The following is a 12908-nucleotide window of genomic DNA, read 5'->3' as shown; positions in this document are numbered from 1 at the left end:
TTAAACATTTGAGAATTTTAATTATGTACTATGAGAACTTGCCATATCCCTACCTAGGTTTTGTAAGATCATGCTCCCTGAAAACATACAAGTACTAGCTTTTCTAACACCGAACATTTCTTCTTTAAAGATATGTAGAGCAAGCACAACAGTTCAAAAATTCAGCTCTAAGACTTCAATTTCTATCCACAAAACCCAGTAGATTTCACACAGGTTCACAGTTATGCTAATACACTGTCCTTCACAATTTCAGTTACAGTTCTCAATTCAGCGAGGTGTTAGAAAGCTTATTTGACGCTTTACATTTCAGATTATATTATTTCACACAGGAATGTAACAATTATTTCTGATACTCTAAATCACAGGCTTTTAGTGAAGTCTGCAACAGACACAACAGTATGGCAGGAAGATGCCAATGCAGCATAATGTGACACAGAATAATTCTACAATGCGTGGGATAAAGAGAAAAAAATAGCAATATACTGTGAACTATGGGGATGCATCAGGATAGATACAGACAGACATTTTGGTACCGTAGTGTCCTTTTTTGCATCTTCAGTCTCAGTTTAGCAAGGCTTGTACAAGTATTATGAAGTCATAAATGTGAGGCAGGCTAATAGAACTAGAAAAGAGATGGATATAGCTATTTCTGAAGTACAAGTGCCAGCAGACCTTTCTCAGTGTTCAGGTGGAAGTTTCTGTTCCTGTAGTGGGGGCAGAAAAGATGCCTGTACATTAATCTGCAAGATCACAATCTCTGAAACTGGCAGTGCTGGTGGGTCTCTACTAAGCAACAAAATTCTTGAAAGTAACAAGCAAGCATGGGTCCAAGTTCACTTCTGCTCCTCCTGGTAGGAAGTGCTGACAACAAACCAAAGAGCAGGGTAGATAGCTGTGGGGAGAAATAACATCTTAATCTACCACTTCTGCTTGCCTCGGAGCACTTAAAGCAGATCCTAAAGTCTGGTCTTTTGATACCACAGAAATTTATGCCTCCAGTATGTGGAAATGAATCTCTGCTTCATAACTGCTCGCTGGGAAAAGGGATTTTTGGCGTGACTGACCATGTCACACTTCCCTGGTTGGCAATTTCATTGAAGGATTCATGTGTAGGGTAGCCAAGTATTTGTATCTTGTATAACACTTATTTGGCAGCCTTTTGCTAGGTCTCCTCAGCCCAGCTGGAAGAGTACACATCCAGCTGGGCCCCAGGAACGGGCAGTGATGATTGCTGGTGAGTGCCAGAGGCCGGCGCTTGTCTGCAGTGCTAGCAATCCTGCAAGTCTCCTTCCCTGACCTGCTGGCATTTAGAAGCAGCGGAGCATCATCTACAGCCAGCTGGGAGAGCCAGGCCTCAGGAGCGCTGCTGTAGTCTCTCAAGCACTTGTTACCGTGGCAGAGAGATGATGGATAGAGGCAGGACAAAGGAGAGTGCTAGCAAATTCCTTAATTGAGGAACTATTACTGGTGTCATATAAACCAGGAACCCTCCAGCTTCTGCATGTTTGATGACAACTCTGCACTCATCCAGCTCCTGCTCAGTCTTGGCTGTTCTCTGACCTACTCCACCCACAGCTGACAAGTTTTGTGCAGCTTTATAACCTAATCCCACTACTGTATGAGTCAGGGTGTCGCTTATTAAAAATAGCTGTGTGGTCATACAGAGAATTATAGGTAAAAGAGAGCAGTAAGGTGGTGCTGAGAACAAGACAGAAATTGTTATAAAGCTTTTGGACTGTGTAAACATGGAGATATCTGCTCCTTCCCAAACCAAATTCAACATAAATAATCAAATAACAGTACAAGTAATGAAGACTCAAATGGTAAATGATGATTGTATTTTGCACTTTCCTAGGACCATCTAGTTCAAAGAAAGGCTAACAACACTTTAATCCATAACTTATTCAAGTGTAGAGCTATAAAACTAGAAACCAGGACACTACTACTCTTTCTATTTCAGGTAAGTTAACCAACGAATGAGAAAGCAACAGGTTTCTTGACAGAGTGCCTACCAAAAAAAGCCAAGTGTAACCCAAAACACATACTGTTAAAATTATGAGCCCATGAAAACCCAAGTTTATAAGAACAAAGTTGTTTACAGACTCGAAATAACAGCATCCATCATTTTAATGCTGTAACTCCAAATTAAGACAGTGCAGATGGGCATAATTTTCCATTCTTAATACGAGACACAAAACCATGTGTCTTTAATATAAATGCAATGTATACATTCAGCCAGACCGTTGGTTTATTCTTACATTTCATATTAAAACCTAAGTCATTATCAAAGAAAAAGTGAGTGAACACAAATGTAGTAAAGATGATAACGATACAAAAAATCAGTCATTTATTATAATTTAAACTCTTATTTGTAGGATATAAAAAGAATGAAAAGTTTTCTCTGTTAATGGTTTCAGTTAATCCTGTATCCAAGCATTTTCCCCAATAAACATTGGATTATTTTTATGTTGGTTATAAAGCTGTCGCTCCTCAATAAACAGATAAGCTCCTGGTGGGTTTACCTCTGCTGTCAAAGATCTGTCAATTCATGCATCATCTCATAAGCAAAACCAGAGCAGCTCGGATGCCCGGCTCCCAGAGAATCCAGCTGAGCAGAGGTTGCTCACCACCTGAGAGGATCTGTGCCGTGCAATCAACAGCGACTGGACAGTCCCAACAGAAGTTCGCGGGAGCCCTGAAGTTAATACTCCTACCTCCCTTTAATAGAAAACTATGTGACCTTTAATGCTCTGCTCAACTGAGCCTTCCTTCAGTGAGTCTCCATTAAATTTTATGTATTGTGGCTCCCATTTTCTTGTAAGACAAGAAAAGAGTTCAAGGGATGGACCCTTCTTTGAGGAATTTAATTCCCTGTGGAGAAAATTTATTTCTATCTAAAGAGCTGCTCAAAGTTTGGGGGAAGGGAGCTTTTGTACTGGTTAATTTTCAGTGAGAGGCATTGCAGCAAATGAAACATTTGCTTATGTATTCATAAAAATAAGTAGTTGTTAGGCTGATTCTGCATACTTAACCTCAACATAACAAGGACAAAAAAATAAAGGTATTAGGAAGTGTCTTGTCTGAACCGAGCTCTGACATTCTAGCTCACCGCAGATGCTACTACTGAAAACATTAGTACAAATGAACATAAGCACTATTCCCAGATGTAAACACTTTTAGAAGCAGGCCATTAGTAACATTTCTTTTCCCACTTTGTTCCTTTATTTAATTAGTTTGTTTTGTAGTCAACATAAAATCACATATGCCAGTAGGGAATTCTGAGTGCTGGAGAGAGACACCTAGACTCCTTATAGTCAGTGTACACGGAATTGGATATTTCAGATAATCAGTCTAAAAATGCCACACATCGACAGGGGTATTTCATATTGTCAATATGAAACAAATATGGGGCGTGAATGAATTTCTTACACCTTCTCCCAGATTTACACACCTGAATCTGAACACCTCATAAATTGTTTTTGTTTGCTTACTATCTAAATGTGAAGACCTTTCTTGGTGCTTTTTTGTGGTCGCCTAAGAAAGGGGTTATGAGGATTCAAGGTTTACATTAGCTAAAATACTTCACAATCACCTCGCTCACCTCCCACTCAGGTGTCATAATCATCAAGCTCCAGAAACTGGACAACTTGTGGGGATGAGAATGCAAGAGTCCTGGAGTCAAACAGGTACTTCAGGATTAGTTGATTACTTTTTAAAAAACTATTTTTAGCCAAAATTTAAGCTTATATTGTATCTGAGATTCTTCATTTCTTTTTCCTAGTGCTTACTACTGCTGTTTAAATGTCACTTTCTGCCTCTGTCTGATTTCCTGGAAAAAATAGGTATTCAGAGAATTTACTTTTTGTTTAGATCAGTACTGACTGTTTTTGCAACAGGCAAGTATCAATAAAACTCTGTATTATCTCTAGCCTGATGGAAACTTAATGCAATCCACTGCTAAATTGTGATTTAAATCTGTAATAATTTCATGTAATCATCTTCTTTTCCTGTTTACAGCGTCATACCTTGATATAAATAGAAAAAAAAATACTCCAGTGTGGTTCCAGTATTGGGGCAGAAGCATTCTACAGAAAAAACAACCAACCAACGAACCATCTTAATCTCGCCTTTCTGAAGTTCATTCGCAGATGACTGCTGTGCTCAGCCCCTTTATCATTTCTCCACAGTTAACCAGTTAATGTGTTTTAGGCAGCACACTGTCTGAACACTGGGAAAATAATGATGGAGTCAAATCCATAGCATAAGTGATAGCTATGTCTCTGGGAAGCATTTGAAAAGCACAACACACAAAGAAATTGAAACACAGGGTATTTTTTTCCTTATCCCCCTCCCCCACATAGTAAGAGAACTATATATTTTATGGCAAACTGAAGTTTGCAGTGTCCTGCTATTATTTTATACATGTGGGCTGTACAAATATCCAGTTATACGATATAACCAGATAGGACCCTAAAATCAACTAAGATGGAAGTTGTCTCTTGGTTTAGACTCATTCTCCAGATACATCGACACATTCTTAATTTTACATTTTTTGACTAGTTCAACAAAATAAAAACTCTAGTGAGTGGAGTTTTCATGCTCAGTGACTTAAATATTGAAAGTAGTTCTGCATTTAAAAAGAGATTGAGATTATGGTAAATATTAACACTTTTCTATTGCAAAAACACAATTTTCTTTTGAGAAGCAACAAAATTTAACACATGCTCAGAAAACCCCAGAAGCCACAAATTACCATTTTTGTGAAATCCTTTTAGCTTTTAAGCTTTTTAATGCCTTGTAGTGATAACGCACAGCATTAGTCTTTCATCAAGAATAAGTTTACCACTGATAAAGGCAAATGTGACAACTTCCTCTTTCAACACCATAACAAAACACCTCTACATCTCCCTACTTCAGCAATTCAAACCATTCAGTTCTATATATATGTATGTATGTAATGTAGCTTAGCCAAACATCACTGCAAAAAACAAAACTGGTCTAGTTCTTAATTTTCACTGTTTGTCTCACCTGTGTTTTTCCAGTGCAACTTGTGCACACATGTGGTATTTATGCATCTATATATAACAGTTCCATTCTGGTGAATATACAGAAAAAAATGGGTTGCTATTGTATTTACAAAGTCCTTATGGAAAGTCTGCCAGTTACTCAAGACTAGGATTTACTAATTAGTTACCTTTGGGCTAGCTCCCAAAGAGCTCCTGTGGATAACAGGCTCAACTTCAAGCATATGATGTCTCATTACGTTCACTGGCTGTAACTGGACTGCTCATAAAATAAAACGTGTACTAAATACCTTTGTGGATCAGAGCCCAAGTCTCTTAGAGGAGCTCAGGCTTGGACCTTCTGAACCCAGTATGATTCCGGTGACTAAGGACCACAAATCCTTTTCCATATTCTGCAAAACTGAAGAGCTGTGGAATTTTGCTCACACAGCTCCTGGAAGCATTGCCTGCCACAGCTAACTGGGAATGCCAGTTTATCAGAGCTTGGAAACAAGTACATCACTGAACTGGTAAAGGTTCGTAGGGAGCTAGTTCAGAAAACCAGGACAAGAAGATGTGAAAGCCCAGATACCGTACCACACTGATGTGGCCATCCTGCTCCCAGCACTCATGCAGTGTTTGCCCAGTGTCTCTACAGAGTTGTGCATTCTGATCTTTAAACATATCCTAATAGCAAAATTTGGTATTGTGAGTGCAAGTAATACTAAGACTTTTCAAATCGTGCTCATTATATACGACTATGTTTGCCAAATTCTGGCCATTGCAAAAAAGGGTAGAATATAAAGAGGATCTAATGTCTGGAAAATGGGTGATTAGAAAAGGTCACATAAAATTGACAATTTTAAAAACATATAATCTTACCCTTCACGTTGGAAAATAGTCCTAAAACAGTCCCCCAGGCTCTTGTAACCAGTCGGATCAGTTTTCCCTCTTTGAATTTGGAACCTAAAAAAAATACAATTTACATCACAGCATGAGAAGTCAGGGATTTTAAGTCACTTTTAACTTTCCAATTATTATATAAAATGAGTTTTAAAGGGTTTTAATGTATCTGATTCATTATTATATACTGCTCCTGATATAATTATTAGCAGTCTTTTCATAGAAGCTGTTAAACTAAGGAAAAATAGAGCTTTAGTAGCAACTTTTTTGTAGTTTATGGAACTCACAGTATAGCTATCACCTTTGACTTTTACACCTCTTTCTAGTTGTTTGAAAAATAAGCTGTTAACCCTGTGCCTGATCTAAAGCCCATTGAAACTAATGGGAGTCTTTGAGTCAAACTCTGGGTTTGAAAATCTGAAATAGATACTATCATGTGTTTCACTATGAGATGAAGTGACTGTGCAGTTTCTTTCTTTTTATATCTGACACAATTACAATAAAAATCAACCAGAGACATGCCTAGAAATTAGAGCGCCATTCATTTTTCGCAATTCAATAACTAAATGAACAATAAAAGCAAGCAAAGAATTATTTTAATTAAAACCTTGTTTCTCTATTCACATTTTGACAACAATAAACATTTCAACAGGAAACTTGTGGCCTTGAAAGCAAAATCAAGATTATGATTTAAGATTGTAAACATATTATTTACAATTTATGGATAGCAACAGTGAGTTTAAAAAAAATATTATTTTCTTTAGTATCTTTAGTGTTCAACAGTTTCAGGGAATAACTGACATCATAGTCAAGTATGTCATACGCCACAGGTATGTTGCAGTTCTGAGAAACATCTATTGTAACTTATTCTCATCATAATACTGAATCTCATTAAAATGTGACTAACAAAGGTATATTTAACTTAGTGTTAAACAGCAATGTTCTCCTCTCCACAGAATTCAGTAGGGTCAAATCAAGGTTTGTATTGTGGCAAAATACATTCATTGTTTTGAACATCAGTTTTTCCTAAGCCGTGTTCTGTGCTAACACATCTAACATTTTTTTCACTTTGAGGAAAAAATATTTCCAGTGACGTAATACAATTTTTCTGGCAATTATGAAGGCAAGCACACACCTTTTTTGAAAATAGTTAGAAGGAAACACTGAGCCCCTCCATAGTCCTAATAAAAGTAGTTCAAGCACATCTGGGATCTCTATCTGGGGTAACCTCTTTTATTAGCACGAGAACTTGCTGCCAAGTTGGCAGAGAGGAGAATGCTATTCAATAGGCTTATACTCAAATAAGAGCTGATGCATAACATTTTGTCTGAAAAGAACCCTTGGGAAGGCTAATAGTTGAAAATGCCTCAATGCCATCACACAAAGTCCAGCAGTAATATTAGCTACAGAAGCTTTTACATTGTGGCAATGAAGCAATCAAAATTCTAACAGAAAGTAGATTCTATGCACATTTTAATATATTTAAGACTTGATTATTTATACCTTTCAGTTCAAAACCAAAAATAACTTTCTTTTGCTTAAAGAACTCTTGCAAAAACTCAACAGTAAAAACCTTTTCCCAAGTATTTAAAAAATAAAGCCGAACTCTTTTCCTCAAGTTTCAAGATTTGGCCCACTTGTAAACTCAGAACAGAGCATCACTGTTTCTAAAACATCCTTCGAATAATGCGCCTTCCCTATCTTTTACCATGCAAATGCTGAAGCATGTCCTACTAGCACATGTGTAAAGTTCCCCACTAAGTCGTGCACAGGCAACTGTTTATAGAATGGGGGCTTTAATCCCAGACTCACTGTGGATCTCAGCAACGTGGTGAACATACTTACATAATTTTGTTTTACAGTTAACACAGTGTTGACTTCTCAACTAAATTTAAATGATTTAATAAAAATACAACTTTGATAGCAATAATTAAAATTGTAGCAGAAGAAATGCAATAATACCCCATGTAATTTACACGTATCAGATGAAGGACAACTTCTAAAAGAAGTTAAATCAAAGGAGGTTTACATTTATTTCTGTTTTTTGTTTTAATGTAGATAAAATCTTAGTGTTAAATGAGTCCATTTGTAACAGTGAGTCACGCAAATAACATATCCCCTCCTTTAGGGTTTTTGGATCCATTCCTTCCCTAGTAAATCTATTTTATAGCTTTAACAGCGATCCTAAAGTACATGCCAATTATGTGCTTCAACCCAGATCTGCGAATTGGGTTCTTTGATTCAGAATTGCTTGCTTCAATAAAATCATGTGTAACTTTTTAATGAACTAGCTAATTGATCACCAGCACTTGTTAGAAGTTGTTCAGGGAGGAGCTGAATAATTTTGTTTTGTTGTTTGTTTTGTTTTGTTTTGTTTTTTCCTGGAGACAGCAGCAGCAGCAGCCTGTATTAGTAATCTTAATAATACAGAAGAGTAAAAGCATTCACTTCAAAAAACAACCTGGCCTGTTTTTAATGATTGTTTAGAGGAATGAACACAACTGGGGGACACATAATGGCTTTCTCTGCTTTGAATCCATTCCTTTCTGAAAGCATTATAAAACCACTGAATTTCATGCATTTTTGAAAGTTGGATGCCTGCCTCGTATGTCATTAGCTTTGCTAGAACAAACCAGATAAATTCTCCTATAATCGGAGCATGAACTTCTGATCTAATTTCTTATTTTGAAGTCTGAAAAGAAGAATGTGCCGGCAGTGTTCAGAGACATGCTGAAGGGACATATGGGCAGAGAGGCTTTTCCAGGACTGGGATGAATGGCCTGCTACTCACTATTAGCACACAACTCGTGCCAGAAGTCACTGGACACTCCAACGTGTCACGTGCTTACCAAGAGCTTTATGACTCTAAAAATTATAATCAGGCTGACTTTCCTCCTTGACTTTCTGGCCAAAATGCTCTTGTACTGAGCACTCCCACCCTGGCAATGCTCACACAGCTGTGGAAGGCACTTTGGCCCCCAGGCTACCTCTTACTACCCAGCACCATCCCCAGCACCTACTGTGTGCCCCCTTGGCTCCTCTTGCAGCTCCCACCTCCACTTCCCACGACATGGGGGACCTCTCAATCTCCCTTTCTGGCTCATAGCAGCAGCCCACAGGGCTTTGTCTTTTGTGCTCCTTTTGAACAGTACCTTTGCAGTAGCTTTGATACTAAACTGTTCTTATATTGTTTAAGAAGTGAACATCACTGTCCTTCCCTGTTCACCATAGAAGAAACAATTGGGATCTCAAAAAGTGGAAATAATGTAAAACCTTTTGAGGTTTGGAGGTCTGTTCAAAAGGCATTGAAAACTCTGCATGATATAAACCCATGAAAATATTTTCACCTATCCACAATAACCAGCATTACAACTACTACTTGCGAAATGAATAAACCTATATTATTCTTATTTTGATAGCATGAGAGAGAGCATATTTAATGGTTATAATAGTCCTTGACCAATAACAAGATGGAATCAACCTGAAATCCCACAATGCAGAAGATGCTTGAGTCCTTTCATCAGTTCTCTGAACCACTTACTGTTTAACAAGAGATACATCATATGGTGAAATAATGACTCTACATTAAACCATGTAGCTGTTTCCAATGCCTAACTTGAAGTTCTTGTTGGTTTTGTAATAGCTAGCAGTTCATTCCAAGTTTTGTGAAAACCTCAGTCCACGGGATGCTTTCCTATCCCCTGTTCCTATCACAAGAGTCCTCTAAGTAGTCTTTTGTAACACAATTAATATCTATAGGAGAACAAGTAGATGTGTGTGCTTTCTGGGAAAAAAAACCCAAAATCTCCCTCTCTGCATAGCTAATTTTTTTGTTCATGCTTGCTGAACATTTCATCAAAGTTGTCTGGTGGATGTCTGCCACTACCGTATCCAGGTATTTAGTGTTTCAAGTCTGTTCACCACAATGTTGACCTAGCAATCCTCCCCCCTTTATTTACTGATCTAAGGCTGGAGAAAGATTTCCAATTCATGCTGAAATTGTTTTAGTCATCCTAAAACCTAAAAGGAAAAAAACAGTACTTTCATACCTAGATTCAAGTAGATAATGAGCAGTTAAATCCCAGCTATGTAGGACAACCACAATGTGATGTGGAGCAGACTAGGCTCAACAAATTCTTGCCACTGGGTTTGCAAAGTCTATACCCTCATGCATAAATTCCAGAATTTCTTGCTGTTTTTATACAGTGCTGCTGACTATTTTCTCAACCACAAATTTCAGAGGGAAAGAAAAACACTGACTCAGAGAACCGGGCTTTATACCATGTTGCAGTGCTTGCCAACGAGTGGCACTTTTAGCTGTATTTTCCTTCTCTTCACATGTCTCACTAGGATTTTATCATATGTTCTACTCTGTTTTGAATAAAACTCCTAACATTTCCCTCCATGATCGGGACTTCTATAGTACCAACGCAGATAATCTCAGGTACTGAGGTGTTTTATCAGAAGAGTTATGTAGCATAACAACAAAACCAATTAAATTATCTGTGCAATGTGAAATTTAAAGCAACTTTTAAATAAATGTACAGCCTTTGGAAAACTGAAAACAATATTTATAGGTTTTTTGCACTTTCAGTAGCTCCCATGATCCCAGACACCGTAGTTACCTCTAGATTTTTATTTTCTAACTTAAACATTTATTCAGGTGTTACTACTAGTTAACCCTATCTCTCGATTCTGTGATTTCATGCAAAACTTCGCACTGCAAAATGGACCCTGATAATATGATTTATTTTACTTTTTGGCTCAGGTTCTTTGAATTGCTTATGTTACTTACAGGATAATAACTAAATTGAGAGTATAATTCTGTCACTTATTTTAACAGTAAATCATATGAGCTGTTGAAGAACTGAATATTAGATTTCCAAACAAAAAGCCCTACTTATTTTAAGCCACAGATATAACTTTGCTAGTGCAGGGGTCATATTTTAAGTATTATAGTATTGCTATGATGATTATTTAACTGCAAAAGCCGTATAAGAATACAATAAAGCAGTAACACAGAGAATAGGCAAAGAACAGAACTTATTCCAATCATTCTCCATAGTAGTCATAGATTTGCCTCCATATAATCACAGAATTTTTCATACAGTCCATATTTACTTCACAAGTTAAAAACCAGTATCATGGGTTGAGAAGTACTAACAAAAATTATTTCAAAATTCATCTAAATTACTTCGACTTTGTTGGAATTCATAATGCTTTTCAGTTTATTTACCTCTATGGGTTATGGAGTAACATGTTCTTTTTTAAAGAAAGGAATAGTTATAATGGAAATAACAGCAAAGATACTCTGAAAAATCAAAATTCTCTGCAGAGATGAATTTTATATGAATTAGAACATGAACTACTAGGTATGACAGTAAAATAAAAAATTAACTAACACAAACTGATTAATTCTTACATTTACCCAAGTATTTACCAAACACTGCAACTCATAAATTTGTCCATTCCACACCTGACCTCTGCCTTATTGCAATCCTGACCTGTTCTCTCCTCTCCCTATCTGACTGCTTATCCACAGGGCAAAAGGAGGAAATGTTGCCAGTGGATGAGAAAGAAGAAAACACTTGCCAACAGCTGAATAAGGAGTGCTGAATTCACAGTAAAAGTTAGAGCTTAATCAGCAAGGGATTTATCAATTTACAGCGGAATTTAGATGGAAAGGATTGACTATTCTTATCAAAATTTGAATACAATAAGATAATCATCAGCTGCCACTCCCCTTTAGGTTAGCTAGAAGCAATTTATCTAAACCCTCATAAAATAACTGGTCTAAAATCTTTCAGTCTCAACAATGAGAACTTCCCATGGGTGGCTTATGCTGAGCTTACAATTTTTGAAAATATTTTCCTTGAATGAACTGCAACATTGAATAGAGAAACAGTAAAGTCCTAAACATGGCAAAATGGCTTAGGTGGTTCACTGGTACTCAGTCAGTTCTCTGAATGTGACTCCTTATTCTTAGACCAGACTAAAGTACACTACTCAGAAAAAGAAATTAATCTTTCCTGCACTTCCTTTTATAGATTATTTTCTTCTATTTCTTGCTTTTATATTCAAGCTAAGCAGCACATCACTCCATAAAAAATATCAGTGTGAAAAAGAAAGCAGTACCGTATGTATCACGAGTGTAATAAAGTGTTTTAGAAATGAAAGCTGTATTTTGTCAGCTACTAATGAAGAACTATTCTACTTTTTTCTCCTGCAGTAATTTTTCCATTATGTGCATGGGACAAACATACAGTAACTATAAAGTCAGAAATAAATTTTCCTTTACATGCAGTTTTGGAAGAGTGAAAATAAACTTGATCAGAATTAGATCAAATTAACCTATGTCACTGTTTGATGCAAATCTACTCTGGTAATTTTGCTAATGAATAACACAAATAACTAGTCATAGCAGTTACATATGAATAATCTAATGCTTTCCTGAAAAAGAAAACCAGGAGAAACTAAGTTCAAACCATAAATATTTTTAATAATTTCATTCCATCAATGAGTGTGTCTGTGTAGGGGGAGTTCAAAACAATAACAGAAAAAAGATTAGTGAAAACTACTATTTTTTCATTCCACACTAAAAGCTGTTCAGAAAAACATCATGGATGAAACTATGGAGTGAGGCTCCGAGCTGGTGTCCTAGCCACCTCTTGCACATGCTCAGCAAGCGTTTCCTCACTTCAGCCTTCAGCCTCTAAGTCCTGCTACATACTTGTGTCTCTGGGGTCCCAGATACAACTGACAGCTGTGGGCTTCTATGAGCTCCTTGCAAAGCACCAGCCTTTTTTCTCAGTTACAGACCTACAAACCACACACATTTTTATTACCCTTCAGAAATTGCTCCAATGTTCTTCTGTCTGAAAAGCCTTATCCAGCTGCCCTGCCAAGGCAGGAACAGCTCTGCCAGCTTCTCTGCCAGTGTCATGGATACCTCAAAAGTACAATTTTGTCATTAAAACTTTGCTTTGACTGCCTGGATAAACC

At 37.1% G+C, this 12908-nt stretch overlaps 1 protein-coding gene across 2 annotated transcripts in view; it reads right to left on the bottom strand.

The window, feature by feature from the left end:
* Nucleotides 1–12908, bottom strand: part of SLC25A21 (solute carrier family 25 member 21) — a 256619-nt gene that overhangs the window by 60846 nt on the left and 182865 nt on the right. For both annotated transcript variants that reach the window (XM_082058839.1, XM_082058840.1), the window contains one exon: nucleotides 5886–5969. In XM_082058839.1, the coding sequence (XP_081914965.1) occupies nucleotides 5886–5969 (84 nt within the window). The remainder of the gene's footprint in view (nucleotides 1–5885; nucleotides 5970–12908) is intronic.

This window comes from Streptopelia decaocto (assembly GCF_964273445.1).
Source record: "Streptopelia decaocto genome assembly, chromosome: 7".
In the NCBI taxonomy this organism is placed as follows: Eukaryota; Metazoa; Chordata; class Aves; order Columbiformes; family Columbidae; genus Streptopelia; species Streptopelia decaocto.
The sequence above is the reverse complement of the archived record's forward strand: the minus strand, read 5'-3'. Positions and strand labels throughout refer to the sequence as shown.